The sequence below is a fragment of the Elaeis guineensis genome, chromosome 7, assembly GCF_000442705.2.
Source record: "Elaeis guineensis isolate ETL-2024a chromosome 7, EG11, whole genome shotgun sequence".
Taxonomy (NCBI): domain Eukaryota; kingdom Viridiplantae; phylum Streptophyta; class Magnoliopsida; order Arecales; family Arecaceae; genus Elaeis; species Elaeis guineensis.
The window spans coordinates 81380039-81395237 of NC_025999.2; the positions used below are offsets into that span (position 1 = coordinate 81380039).

General features: G+C 41.2%; 2 protein-coding genes across 9 annotated transcripts; one reads left to right on the plus strand and one right to left on the minus strand.

Annotated features, from left to right (window-relative positions):
- The first annotated feature begins 1976 nt into the window (after window positions 1-1976).
- LOC105048844 (thioredoxin F, chloroplastic) lies at window positions 1977-4045 on the plus strand. Its single transcript, XM_010928319.4, has 3 exons — window positions 1977-2237; window positions 3567-3666; window positions 3746-4045. The coding sequence occupies exons 1-3, from the start codon at window positions 2026-2028 to the stop codon at window positions 3878-3880; spliced, it is 447 nt and encodes a 148-aa protein (XP_010926621.3). The 5' UTR covers window positions 1977-2025; the 3' UTR covers window positions 3881-4045.
- Window positions 4046-5688: 1643 nt separating this feature from the next.
- Window positions 5689-11936, minus strand: LOC105048864 (putative pentatricopeptide repeat-containing protein At3g15930). Of its 8 annotated transcripts, none has more exons than XM_073261242.1 (4): window positions 9912-11695; window positions 7384-7576; window positions 6183-6251; window positions 5689-5936 (listed from the first exon to the last, which is right to left on the minus strand). In XM_073261242.1, the coding sequence occupies exon 1, from the start codon at window positions 11543-11545 to the stop codon at window positions 10157-10159; it is 1389 nt and encodes a 462-aa protein (XP_073117343.1). In that variant the 5' UTR covers window positions 11546-11695; the 3' UTR covers window positions 5689-5936; window positions 6183-6251; window positions 7384-7576; window positions 9912-10156. The 8 variants fall into 8 exon arrangements, with proteins under 8 accessions (XP_073117343.1, XP_073117339.1, XP_073117338.1 ...); XM_073261238.1 differs by having other exon boundaries at window positions 6183-6828; XM_073261237.1 differs by having other exon boundaries at window positions 6708-7576.
- Window positions 11937-15199: the final 3263 nt, after the last annotated feature.

The following is a 15199-nucleotide window of genomic DNA, read 5'->3' on the forward strand; positions in this document are numbered from 1 at the left end:
CCTCATCTAATGATTTGACCTAAAAATCGGATGACAAGTTTCTCCATTGTCAAATCCAGGCTCACATGATCTACCTAAAACTAGTCGACACTCGAGGCCGGTAATTGGCTTGGCTAACATAACCTATTCAACCACTTGGCCCAATTTGACCATGCATTTCTTTACTTTAGGACAAGGAAGTCGAGGCCCACCTAGATTTAATTAAGAGTACGAAATTAAAGTACAAGCATGGATAATGAAACGAAAAAAGAAAAACATAAGAGTATAATGCAAAGGATAGGAAGCAGAGCTTTTTACAGAGGCGATAAATTTTGGCCACCGGCCAGTGAGCTTGTCCCAGATTAAAGAAAGCCCGATGCCTGCTACAATTATTGAAGATGCGGTTATTACACTTCTTCCAAAATAGCCCACGGAATGCAGTACCAAAGTATTAGGTTGTAATTGGCGAAGCTGTTGCTAATCTGGAGCCTACCGAGAAGATGGAAGTACTGCTCCTTGGAAGGTTCCAAACATTTGCAGAAAAATGGCAATTGTCCTGGAGTCTCAAGAAAGATAAGGATTTTGGAAAATAGTGGAGGCTTGAGCGAAAATAAGAGCAGCACCAGCATAAAAGTAATAGCGTGTCTACCAGAGGTCTCTCAGGTCTAATATTCATAAGGATGATAGTATCGAGCCATCATCCAAAAAGGCTGCACACATCGTAACCGTGGGCATGCCATAACTATACTATAAAGATTTAATATATATTATATGGTTATCATTAACTACACAATATGGAATCTCATCCAAAAAAATTAAACCGGAAGCCGTTATCTGAGTTCCTTAGCCTTAAATAAATTCTAAACACCTATCCAATACATTGCTAGTGTGAAATTAAACACACATCATATGAATCTTCACACACTCTTAAGTTTAAGTCCAAGCATCCATACCAAGTTAAGATTCTAATACATTTAGGATATATTTGATTGAAAAGAATTATATTTTGAAATAAAATGAAAATAAGTGACTTTCACTTCAACCGTGTGGTTAGGAGGAGTCACATTTTGATTTAGATTCCTGAGCAAAATGAAAATGCCTCAATCTCCAAAAATCTAATCCCAACTCTTCCTTGATATTTAAATCCCATTCCGATTTTGATGCTAGCTATGAACCAAACACATGGAAAAATGTGACCATTCTAATTGATTCCAATTCCAATTTTGACCGTAAATCAAACACATTTTAAATCTAGTCACAAATAATACATTAGCCCATAATCAATTTAAATGGGCTCGTAGACTCATACTCTAATGTCCTTAGTCCACATGGATAAAAATTTTTATCACATTAGCCCATAATCAATTTAAATGGGTTCATAGACTCATACTATAGCATCCCTAGTCCACAGATTAGAGGCTTGATATACTATGATACTATTTATAGCAATTTAGATCTTATCTAAAAAAATCAATCAAAAGATGTTATTAATTTTTTGCTCATATATAAGTACCTTAAGATCTGCCTGCTATTCTTTAGTCCGACATCAATATTTTTGTCGATCTCTAAAATGTTTTAGCGAACGTGGCAAAGAGTTGGAACGACAATCCAACCCAAGCCCACGAGCGCCCCAGCCATATTCCCAAGTTCCAAGTTCCAACGGACCCCGCACCCCAGGGCTATGGCTAAAAACAAAGAAATCCATCCTTTGAGATTCGAATTCCCGAGCTGGCCGCCTCTCCGTCCCTCTCTGTGGACGAAAGCCACCCAAACGCCCACCACCAGACAACCCAGCATGAAATTACCAAAACACCCTCCCCTCTTGTGAACCATAGCGCTGATGGAAGGGCAATTGCGTCATTTCATAACTTCGTCGAAAAAGATATTATCATATTATAGTAATTTTACTCTCTCTTCTCCATAGCTTTAGCCCCGAAGATCTGTCATGGCTCTTCGGGTCTCTTTCTCTTCTTCTCCCTCTCTTCGATCCTCTCCTCCTCCTCCTCCTCCATCGTCTTCGTCTCCTTGTCTCAATCCGGCCTTCAAATGGGCGAACCGGAGAGCTACAGGAGTGGCGCCTCGGGGTTGTCGAAGGGCGCCGCCGGGTCAGGGGGGAGGGCGATGGTGGTGAGGTCGTCGAGCCTGGAGACGGCGGCTCCGGTCGTCGGACAGGTGACCGATGTCGACAAGGACACCTTCTGGCCCCTTGTGAAGGGCGCCGGCTCCAAGATCGTCGTTCTTGACATGTACACCCAATGGTAGGATCCCCTTCGTCGTCCCCTTTTGTGATCCTTTTGCTGCAAATGTTTTAGTGGTTGTGGTTCGGATTCCATGAGTTACGTTTTGGTAGGACTTTACACTATTGACCGGTAACTTGCACGCGTACAAGATAACACATTTGATTAGATGAGATAAAAGAGAGTATGTAAACGATTAATTTGAGGTAAATGGCCATGTCATGTAGAGAAAATGATACAAATCGCCTCGATCAGTCATTAATTCCTTCGTCTTGGAGGAACACTGAATCGGAGAGTTTTACGACCATATAGGGATGGGTCGAATCCTTTGAATCCGTCATAATCTAGTGGTGTTTTTTTTGCTTGGTCTGCGCTGCCACTTGGCAAAGCTTTCCTACAGGATTACACTACTTGAACCTTTTGTAATGATTTTGTGGATAGTAAGCAGCACTAATCGAGACAAGATGATCTTTCTGTATAAAGGCGTTGATAGGGCCAGACAGGCCATTGACAAAAAAAAAAAAAAAAAAACGGATTTCTGGAGAACAGTGGAATATCACCGATAGCCAATGGGACAAGCAATTCTAATCTGAGATACATGCAGCTGGTACACATATGTACCTATATAGATACAGCACTGTATTTGTTTTTCTATCTTGGACCTTATACCAGAAAAGAGATTAGAGAAACAGATAATGTATGTGATAGAATCCAAGCGAAGTAAACAGAGTAGACGAGTAGTTTCAAATTGTCTTGTGATCTACAGTTGCCTTGAGAATTCAGGAATTTATAAGACAAGGCCTATAATATGACATTTGCATCCCACAACACCTAATCTCTGTTACATGGACTTGGATACGAGGTGCAGCGACTGGTACACGTCTAGATCTTGGTTCTGTTTAATTTTTCAGAATTTCCTCTTCTGGACCAATATTCACATCTTCCAATCATTTATGAATATATTGATAACCAATCACTGGCATTTGCCTGTAAGTGCACTTAATGCTATAATGGTGTAATGAACTCCTAGCTTCATTTCTATTAATCTACATCAGTCAAGTGATATGTTTACTTGACTACACCAGGCCTGCCCAATAGATCTTGAATGCCTAACATTGTTATATCATAGACTATATTCATATTTTGAAATGGTAATGTAACACTAATGAATTATTTATTGCCAGTTTGTAATGGCTTTCCTTGTCTATATGTGAGCCTTGATTTTTGGTTTAATTTGTCTATGATAGTAAGTTAGCAGTTAGCAGAATTACATGCATTTTTACAAGCATGAGTTGGTAACACATTTATGACTCTCCTAAGTTTTATTATTATGCAAACATTTTGTTGAAGGTGTGGACCTTGTAAGGTGATGGCTCCTAAGTTTCAAGAATTGTCTGAGAAGCACCTTGACGTTGTATTTCTTAAGCTTGACTGCAATCAAGAAAACAAGGTATTCCAATACTCCTCTCCAACATTTGTTAATCTTCTATCTTACTGGTGGTTTTTGATCCTTATTATGTTGCTTGCAGCCCCTTGCTAAAGAGTTGGGTATAAGGGCCGTCCCGACCTTCAAGATTCTCAAGGACAGCAAGGTTATAAAGGAAGTAACAGGGGCCAAATTGGATGATTTAGTTGCTGCAATTGAGACGGTAAAGTCAAGCTGACATACTTCATATTGAAATTGGGCACTCCAGATAATATGGAAGAATCTTTTAGAAAATTTTATAGAAACGCTTTGATCATCTGGAATGGTGTTCCTTGGCTGTAAAGAATGGTATATGCTACTCCTAATGATAAAGATATGGATAATACTGAATGTGTTCATTTTACATTTTACTTCAGATTAAGAATATGATGCACCATCATTTCTCACTTAAGCAGGGCATCAGATGTGAAAACAGTTTGTCTTTTGAATTGTCACAGTGTTCAATACTAGCGATCACAGAAAGGTTCCTTACATATCCATGTTGAAGATATGCCAAATACAGTCCTACGCTTCACCAGCATGTTAACTCCAAAAATGTTGTTGCCATTTGATATGCTGTAGTTTGAACTTTGACAGATTTATGGTATTCAGCTGCAACTATGATATTGTAAGAAGGCCGAAAATGAAAAAGTTGACCTTTTATCCACATTACGTAGATTGTCTGATGCCACTAAATCATCCAACAATCTCTGCATGTTTGTTTACGAGGGCCAAGGGCTTTAGACTGTGAGATGCTAGATTCTTATTCAGCACCTTTAGTCACTGTATTTTAGGCATTTTAACCCCTTCTAGTCCGAATTTGGGTTGCGACCTGGTTGGGCTCAATCCAAAAACTCCCTTGGTGGGGTTGGGTTGAGGTTTTACAAATTTGGATTGAGTTGGGTTAGAGTTGGATTAGGTCATGTTGGGTTGAAGGTTAACCCTAAGCCAATCCAAGATTGGGTAGGGCATTTTGAGGCCAAGCCAAGTTGCAGCTCTGTCCAATGACGATATTGCCTCGGGGTTGCCTCCTCATCGAGCTACCACACAGTCATCCAACACCTGGAACCGCCCTATGGGAGAACAAGACATTGACTAAAGCTTGCTATGTCTGTTCTTTCTGCCACAGGTTTTAGATTTCAATGAAAAAAATCTTTCCAACCAAATCCCCAGAACGATATCACATCAAAGGAAGACCAGCATTTATCCAAGTTTCCATGTTTGGGTGACAAACACGACCTAATTTCTTTTTCTTTTGGTGGCAGGGTGGCGGGTGAGGTTGGTTCTATGTGCCACTTTGTCTAAGAAAAAATTATGTATGTCAAACCCTATGGAACATATGTTTGCCAGCCTGAAGTAAAGTACAACATTTGTCTGATTTGATCCAGCCAGGAGCCATTTATTGGAGTCAATAATTTCCAAAAACACCTCACAATCTTCAGTTTTACACTCGTGCTTAAGGGAAGAAATGTTCTTGGTGGATGCAGGATCTGGTACCCTCAAAAGTTGTATGCAAGATGATGAGCCTAGAGGAGTGAGTCAACGAAGCCACCAGGGTTTACGCTGTGTTTTTTTCACTGACCTCGATAAATGACACGACAATGAGCCAGCACCCAGCAAGCATGCTTGACCACCAACTGGCCGACCGGATCCGGTCCAACCAGGACCATGAAATTTTTAAAACCTAACAGACCATTTAGACCAGACGTGTCGAGAATGACCTGGACTTAACCCCATATATTCACGTCTAGGTTGGGTCCAGGCCAGATTGAGTGCCTGGGTCTGGGTTCGTGTCCAGCATTTACTTGTTATATATTCACCTGTTACTTTTTTTTCTTTTCTTGTTTCCATTTTTTCGGGGGTTAGACCCTAACAAGATGTGTTAATCTTCAAGAAAACTTCATACGAGCAAAGATATAGATCAATCCTGACGGATGATTACACAAGAAAAAGAATAACAACATGACAAGCTGCTCAAAGGAATTCATCATGGCAAAGTGAGGCAAATTTCACAAAAGATGATCAATAGGAAACACATCAAATGAACAGAACAACCCATCATCCATTTCATTCAATGAATGAAGGTACATCAACAGTTGCATCTGAATAACAAACACCACAACAATTGAAAATATTCGTGCTTGGGTTTTGCCTACCTGATCTGATAAACATAGCACTGTATCTTATCGTATGCCTCAATTTTCTGTATTCACCCAATTTCTGATAGCAGGCCGCCAGAGAAAATGCAAGGGATTCTGCAAGCATCAAAAACAGAAAACTATATTAAAATCATATCAACAGAAAAAATATGAGATATAATATAGCAGTCTTTATGCAAATTAACTTTTGATTCTTCAGATGACTTCAGCAATCAGCTGATAATCAGATAATTTGGCTAAATGCAGCAAAAATCAAGGACAAGGTATAACTCCCATTCAACTGTTCTTCTACAATGCTGAATAGAAAACGTTCCTTGCATATGTGCAGACGGATCATCTTACCATCGAATCTAAAAAGATTTCATATTTCTCTTCATCATGTGGTTTTACATGATTATATTCTTGAAGCATCTGTATCAAAATAAAATAATCCATCATTATCACAAAATTATATGAAGTAAAAAATCAAAATTGTCTGGATAAATTATTAACATTAAAATATTATAACATGATGATCATCTATGCAGAGAGACCAGCATAAGCAACTTGTCAAAGGTAAAAGCTTGAAGTGATCAATTCTCAGAGGTTAAATTTTTTAATGCTGCTCCTCTGTGTTATTGGTACAGAATGTCACGACCTGCAGGCTTTTCTTAATAAACAATTAGAAATCTCCAAAAGTAACAACTCTTCATATTTCATAACTATTATACAGAAGAAAATGATCATTGTACTGAAAGAAGAGCAGCAGAGGACTACCTTTGATACTGTAAAGGAAACAAAATGGCCCAAGGTTCAAATGCAAGATTCTTTTTAGCCCTTTAATTTGCTTATAACCTCAAATATTAACAAGACAGAACTCCATCTAACCTGCTCAAATTTCTCCAAGCTTATCAATCTCCTTGGTTGCCAATCTAATCTTCACACCATCTTGATCTTCTGCAATAGCAATCACATATCCTATCCCTTTACCATCTAGCCTATCTGATGTCTGACAAATATAAGGAAAAACATGAATTATCTTGGGGCTCAAAAGAAAAAGGAGAAGATGGTGGACAGCAAAGGCAAGGAGGTGGACGAAGAGCAAGAGATAGGTGAAGCCTTTGAGATGGGCAGGAGAAGAGCCAAGGGTAAGAGCCAAGGCAAAATGTAGTGGCAAATGGGAAGGGACAGAACCACCGAGATGGAGTGGAGTGGTTCACAGGTACAACCAAAGTTGAGGAGCATGGTCGGCAAGAGGACAATGGTACGATAACGAAGCCATTAATTGGGAAGGCTGAGGTAGAGGATGTGAGACACTGACAAGGAGTCATGAAGGAATGGAGACATGACTGGGAGGCCAAGTGAGAGAAGTGCCAATATGAGGGTAATGACCTTAGTATGTCAATGATATGGGAGCATGCATAGGGTTTAGCAAGTAACAGTGTGGACTAGCACATATAACAATAAATAAGAGAAATTTGAACTCAGTGATAGACTGATATATTGACAGGTTGAATAAAAGATACAGACTACAGATAAACAAAAAGCATGCGACTTAAATTACCTCCCTTGGCTCAACCAAGCTAGACTTCCGGAAGCACATTTAAAAATACTTGGATGCATCTTGAGCGAATAAAATGATTAGTGCAAGATCAAGTCAAGCATAATACTGTTGACATCAACTATAAACTGACCAGCTCCAGTTCTGCTTCTTCTTCTCCTTCTATGTTGTCAATGCAATTCTCAGCAGCAAGCTCCTGGAATATGTGAATGACCAAGAAAAAAATGCATGATAATGGAAAATGTGCAGCTCTAAAACAAGGCAGTGGCCCTCCGAGTTCGAACCAGTTACTAATATTGCAATAAATGGAACACTTCAGCTTCATAAATATTTAAGGTCTATGTACAAAGAATAGTGAGGTTCTTTTATTTATCAAAAAATAATGACAGCATCATACGATAATACTTGTTAAAACAAAAATAGAAAACAAAGGACTATTTATTGTCATATGCCATTCAACAACATGTTTTGTATCATGGGCACATGTGAGCATCATGCTTGCAGTCTGAGCAACAGTAAACCCATGCTATCCCGGCAGCTTCACAAGCCACAGCACTGTCTGCAAAAGGATTTTGACAATCTCAGACCTAGGCATCCTCTATGCTGGCAAACCTGCATAATATAGATTAAGAATGTTCTGAGCTTTTGAATGACTGGATACTGAGAATAGCATGTTCTTAATCTGAAAGGAGCAGCAGCTCAGTACTGGTATTACAAAGGATTCTATTAAGTATTTGTTTAATGCCTTCTAAACAATTGCCACCACCCATAAGAGCACTTTGAGGCAGGCAAGGTACCATCAAGAGACCTGCCTCACTGAAGGTGGCCCATGTGAATAACCCCAACCCTGAAGGCAAACCAGAGTAGCATAGTTTTTGCTACTCTGACTTATAAGAGGGATCTGGTACAAACAGTACGTATTAGGAGAGATAGCAGCAATTGCATGAGCAAATATAGTTGCAGTGTGGCTAACATTTTTCTCATGAGTACTTTGTTGTATTCATAACAAAAAGATCCAACATATATGCATAAATATTAAATTTATTTTCAGAATATCACTCAGTTAAGCCTCTGAAACTGGTGTAAATATCAAGACTGTGTGCAATATTGATTTATATTCTTTTACTTTCCCAAGCTTCTCAGAATATGCAAGAACTAGAATATACATACAAATATGCAAGACTGAAACAGCAAAAGGATGGGGCCTTAGTTCATCAAAAGCTGCATCGTTCATATTGCTCAATCATGTGGCCGCCACAGAAATGATGCAATATGCAGAAGAGTTCAAAACAATTAATATAGATCCATCGTAAGTCTGCCCGTACAAGAAGATCCTTCACCTATTTGAATGCATGAGGGAGGGTAAACTGTTAAAAAGGGAGATATAGGAACACTGCCACAAACACAACCATGGCCGCCAAGTATGTGAATGTGTATTGAGCATACAATATCATATCCATATGAGTGCATTCCAAGTAATCCCCAGTTCAGTTTATGATAAATAGATAGTTGGCAGGAATATTTGAGCAGTTCAGTTTATGATGCTTCAGGGTCCTTAAGATGAATGCTAGACACTTAGCAGTGAGCTGCAGTAAAAGGAGTGAAATTTTCATACTAATTCTACAAGCCAATAAATTTAAATAAAGATCATCCAGAGTTGCAGAAAAAAAATTAAGAACATGAAAAGCTTGTTATCAATTCCATATACTCTTGCCTAGTGTCACACAGACAGGCATGGATTTAAGAAGAATAGCAATTAAAGCAACTCAACCACAGAACAAACCAACTAAAGCAAAGTAGGAGTGTGTGAACTGGTCTAAAGCCTGCATTAACCTCTAAACAGCAAAGTCTGATGCATGCTATCATACTTCATAGGAAGCATTCAATTCTTTTCTTTTGATCTTAATATCATCTACACTAAATCCAAGAATTCCCTATCCATCCAAGCCATGTAGTGGCTCTTGACTGAAACCTGAGATCCTACTGCAATATTAATGGAAAGTTCCTGTCAAATATAAAATTTTAAAATAACTACAGATGGTTTGCATTCATGTATGCAACTAGAAGGTTAGTCAAAGGCCACTAATATTTTTCAGTGAAAACAAGTAATTTTGGAGATCAATAGGCTAAGCAAAAGCATCAATGCAAGAAAATATGTCATGTAATGATTATGACTTAATGCACAAAATCAAGATCTACTATCTCGGTATTGGTACCGTATCCCATGCCGGTACCATCCTATTACAATATCGATACGTACTTTAGTATGGTATAAGATAGCATACCGAGTATCAGTATGGTACAAGATAGTGAACTGGTATGAGATGAGTATGGTATGGTACGTTCCGTATTGGGCGGTACAGTAGACCATGCACAAAATAGTTAGAAATAAGGATTGATGGCTATATTCATCAGTTATAATATATATCTTTCTTACATGACTAGACCATTTTCTTTATGTCCCAATACCTGGGTTTTTCAATGCTTTAGAACATGAAATGTCCGATACCACTTCAACATCTTTAGCTCACCTTTTTCTTTCTTGCTGCGCTCAGCAACAAGAAGTCCATCCTACGTCCAATGTCACAGTCTACAATCAGGGCTCCCAGCTTTAAGGCACTCCATCACTTTGTATACTGATTGCACCACCTCTTTGCTACAAACTCTTAGTAAGATCATCCAATTGTAAGGGTTATCTTTGCAAGATACCCTGCTTCATATAAACTTGACATTACTGGCCAGCATCAACATGAAGCCCTCTTGCCTTCAAGCTTTGTCAACTTGTTATCTGCAACTTCATATGGCTCCTCTGTTTGTCCTCAGTCCAACTATAACCTGGAAGCTTATTAATTCTTTTTCCTCTCATCATTGCTCTAACTCTAGCAGCATCTGCCCATTGTTCTCTTGCTGCATATATACTCGAAAGAAGTATATAATTGCCAGTGTTGTCAGGCTCTAACTTAAAGAGCTCCTCTGCAACATTCTCAGCAATGTCAATATTTGCATAAGTCCTGCAAGCTGCAAGCAATGCTCCCAGAGCTCCTGCATGAGGCCCCATCGGCATCCTCTTCACCATCTCATGGGCTTCTTCAAGCCTCCCTGCCCGTCCAAGCATGTCAACCATACACGCATAGTGGTCAGGCCCACGTTCTATCCCATAGTCCCGAACCATGCTGTCCCAAAAAAACAAACCCTCGTCGATAAGCCCTGCATGGCTACAGGCACTCAAAACACCAACAAACGTGATGGGATCTGGCTCAATGGCCTCCGCCTGCATTCTTTGAAAGATCTCAAGTGCCTTCCTCCCGTGTCCATGGGAAGCCAACCCATTAATGAGAGCGGTATAAGCATATGCATCTGGAGAGGAGATCTCATTAAATAAGCGGGAGGCCACATCAACATTGCCGCACTTGGCATGCATGTCTACAAGCGCGGTGATGACACGCTCATTCCGCTCGATTTTCCTGTGATTGACGTACGATGCAACCCAATTCGCCAGCTCGGCGCTCCCGAGTTGTGCAGCTGCGGAGATGACACCGACCATGGTAGCCGCATCCGGATCAAGCCCCACCCTTTCCATCTTATGAAACAGTGCCAGGGCCTCTTGCGGCCGGCCACACTGGGAGAACCCGTTAATCATCGCTGTCCACGAGACCAAGTTCCTCTCAGGCATTGCTTCAAAAAGGGCCCGAGCAGCGTCTACCGAGCCAATCTTACAGTATCCCAACACCATAACCGTCCACGAGACGACATTCCTAACGGGCATTTTATCAAAGACGTATCTCGCAGTGGCGAGATCACCAGCATTGGCGTACCCAACGACCATAGCGTTCCACGATATCACGTTTCTTTCAGGCATTTCGTCGAATAGCTTGCGCGCGGCAGCCATGTCGACACCGAGACGGGCATAACCACCAAGGATGGCGTTGTGGGAGACGACGTCGCGGAGGGGCATTTCGTCGAAAGCCTGGCACGCAAGATGGAGGGCGCGGCACTTGGAGTACATATCGACTAGGGCGTTGGCGACGGGGAGGAAGGAGAGGAGGCCGGAGCGGAAGGCGCGGGAGTGGAGCTCGGCGCCGACGGAGGGAAGGGGGATGGCAGCGGCGGAGTTGAGAAGGAAGGGGAGGGTGAAGCTGCCGGGGCGGATGGCGGCGCGGGTCATGAGAAGGTAGAGGCGGAGGGCGAGGAGGGGCTTGGTCTTGGAGACGGCGCGGGCGGCACGGTCGAAGGCGGGAAGGAGGGAGGAGGGCGGAAGGGGGGAGCGGAGGAGGTGGGCGTGGATTTGGTTGAGGTGGGAGGGGGAGGAGCATGGCAGGGAGGTGAGTAAAGCGGCGAGTTGGTCGAGTTTGGTGTTGATGTTGTTGTTAGTGGTGTTAATTTTGTCGCTTTTTTGCTTCTTCTTGGTGGTGGTCAGTGGTGTAGGATTTTGGGACGCCACGGCAGGAGTGGAGTTGGTGGTCGCCACCTTCGATGGCAGGAGAGAGAGGAGCGAGCGATGTTTTTGCCTACCGTAGAGAATTTCAGTGCAGGCTTCACAAAGCAATACACAGGGATGTTAGCCAGCTCATGCTGGCTCTTAGATTGGTTCTTATTTTACGCTGACAATTATAAAGAACAACTCTATTTATAGTATTCTCTCCACCAGTCCATTTTTGCACTTTAATTATTTTTTCATTAATAAATTTTAAAAATTTCTGATCAACCTCTCATGACATGGTTAATTAAAGGCTGTTTGGATGCCCGTACATATTGTCCGTAGGGTGCCATCAAGAGTAAGATAATCTGAAAAAAAAAAAAAAAGGAGAGAGGGAGAGAGAGAGAGAGGTGGCGGGGACAGTTGGTCTAATAATATATCGATCGAAGAAAACTCGATAATTATTATATTTTGGATATCAAATACTCAACATCCCTCCAAACACTGGCTTAAGATTTGAAAGATTGGCGAAGTGGCTGCAAATCCTTTAGAGCTTGGTGTCATGGGCTTACGGTCCAAAAAACTTAAGCTATTGGATGGAGGATTAATATAGATTTATCGACCAACGTGGCACTTCTTTATTAGCTGATGTATGATTATGATAATCTCTCCCATCCATACTTTTACACCTACATTATAGATCGGCTCTTTCTTGATAGAGAGGCCTATTTATGGCTTGGATCACATGTGACCTTAGTATCCCCAATAAAAGATACATATGACTAATAAGGATGTAAGACGCATTGGATCTGGCTCTAATATTATTTGTCATGGATTCATATCACAAAAAGCTAAAATTATTAAGCAGAGGATCAAGTTAAGCTTATAGATCTATATGGCACTCTCTCATCAGTTGAAGTGGGGCCATAATACTTGACCGTAAAGATCTTTATAGCCCCTCTAGTTAAGCCAATAATTGGCTTCCATGTAATATATATCAAACAGATGTAAAATTTAACACTAATGTCTGACGCATCTCTATCCAATATCCATTGCCCAACTTTATTGTAAGTCACTTTTATTTAAAAACAAATAAAGCAAGTGAAGATCTTTCTGTGACAAGCCTTATCCTTCCTCTTCTCTTCTATTTTCTCATCAAAGATCATCATTAGAACTTGTCTGATCAAAACTTTCAAGATTATGATGCTCGTAGCACACTTTATTTTAGAAGTAAAAAAACCCAAATTTTGTTCTCATGATTCCTCACAGATTCAATTTCCATGATCCCATCCCTGATTAGAGTCCAGTAACTAGCAATTCACATGCTGTCTTTAAGAAGCTTCCCTTATTCTCAAGCAATAATCGAAAGCCTATGATATCGGGAAGATAAATAACAACTTTCAATTTTAGGGTCACTGGATCCAATTACCAAAGACTTTGCTGGCTTGATATGTTGGCACCTTTGATGAGAGTCTAAAACTTGAGTGGTATCAAAAGTAAAAATTTTAAACATGGTTGTTAGTTGGTCCATATTAAGAATAAGTATGATACACAATGGTGGTAAAGTCCCAAACAAGTAAAATTTTTTATAAATTTCTATATAAATAATATCTTTTATGAATAATACTTTGTCATGGCCTTGTTTTCTTCTAATCCTATTAATTATATTGAGTAACAATTAAATGGACTATTTAATGGCTCATCAAGACTTGAGGTCGATCTAGACTTACATTTAGATTTGGATTTGATCCAAACACATTATGATTGGATTAAATGAGATGTAGGTTTGTAACAATAAAAAAAAGGCCTCTTGTTTATCAAGGTAGTTTTAGTACTCCATGAGGACCCAAACTTATTATCAAATTTTAGGATCCAAGTGAGATAGGATTGTGTCAAGATTAGGATGAATGGAGAGGAAGAAGGGTAAGATAGCAAAGTCTATTAAAAGCTAGATTACATTTGAGAGGATAAAAGAAGGAGGAATGGATAGAAGAAAGGAGGTAAGACCTTTTCCAAGAGAGGTGGGTCATGAGGAGGCAAGGATGGAACAAAAGTTATTTTTTTCTTAGCATTATAGGGCATGCAAGTTAGGTTGTTTGAGCTTGTTAATAGCTAAGGTTTAGCAAAAAAATACTATTTCTAGGCCCACTTCATTTTATATTATTTGGCTTTTGACTCAATAATGCTCTCTTTAAATTCAGTTTTAAGAATAATCTTTTTCAATTAGATAAAATAATGATGCATAGTATTTAGACAACTGCACAACAATTCCTATCTCTAATAACAAGTTTTAATTCATTAACTTTTATTTTTAGTTATGCTTCAGTATATTTTTTTCTCTAAAGTTGTCCATACTTTTGAAACAAATGAATATGATTATTTTTTCTATTGATAAATGTTGGTGCAAAAATCTGCTTGCGTCGGAGAAGCTGAAGTCGAGGGAGTCACGGTCGCCGCCGGGATCTGCAAAGGAAGTCTAAATCGGAGGTGGGGTTGCTCCGGCAAGATCCTCCGACGCTCAAGTCAGTTCTCTGCCTCAACAAGAATGGAGTGCTCGAACGAAAAATTTTAGCAGAGTTTCTAGGTAAAGAACGAGAGCTTATAGAATAACGTATATGGGGTTTCCCCTTTTATAGACGGAGGGGGCAACAAATTGATAGTGATGCCTGTAACCGTCTGGCAGTGGGCCGCCCAGAGTCAGAAAAAGTTTGTTGCGGAGAGTAGTGGGGTGGACCCGTGGCTACTACCGGGGTGTGCCATGTGGAGTCTGCCACGAGAGGCGGAGCGGCGTCCGTTGTCGCGACTTGCCAGAGGATAGAAGAATCGCGCGGTATCCGTCGCAGGAAGTGGAGCAGGACCGTGGCCATTATTACGGCCTGCCAGGGAGTGATGGAGCCACGTGGAATCCGTCGCAGGAGGTGGAGCAGGGTCGTGGAGTGGTGGAGCCGCGTGGAATCTACCGCGGGGAATGGAGCAGAATCGCGGCCGTTACTGCAGCGCGCCAGGGGGCGAAGGTCTGCCGGCTGAAGTCCGGCTGGAGTGTCTGGCGGAGAGAGGTAATTAGCCATCTGTCCAAGAGGAGCCCGAAATCCGGCTTTCGCAGGAGTTCGGATGGAGTCTTCCTTCAGTCACAGCCGGGGGTGGAGACCGGCTCCCGTAGGAGTTTGGGCGGAGCTCACCGGCAGTCGAAATTGAGGACGAGGTCTGATTCCCGTAGGAGCCCGGGCGGAGTCTTCCTGCAATTAAAATCGGGTGCGAAATCTGGCTCCCGTAGGAGTCCGGACGGAGCTTACCAGCAGCTGGAGTTGGTGACAGAGCCCGGCTCCCGTAGGAGTCCGGGTGGAGTCTTTCTTGCGGTTGAAGTCGGTGACGGAGCCCGACTCCCGTAGGAGTCCGGGCGGA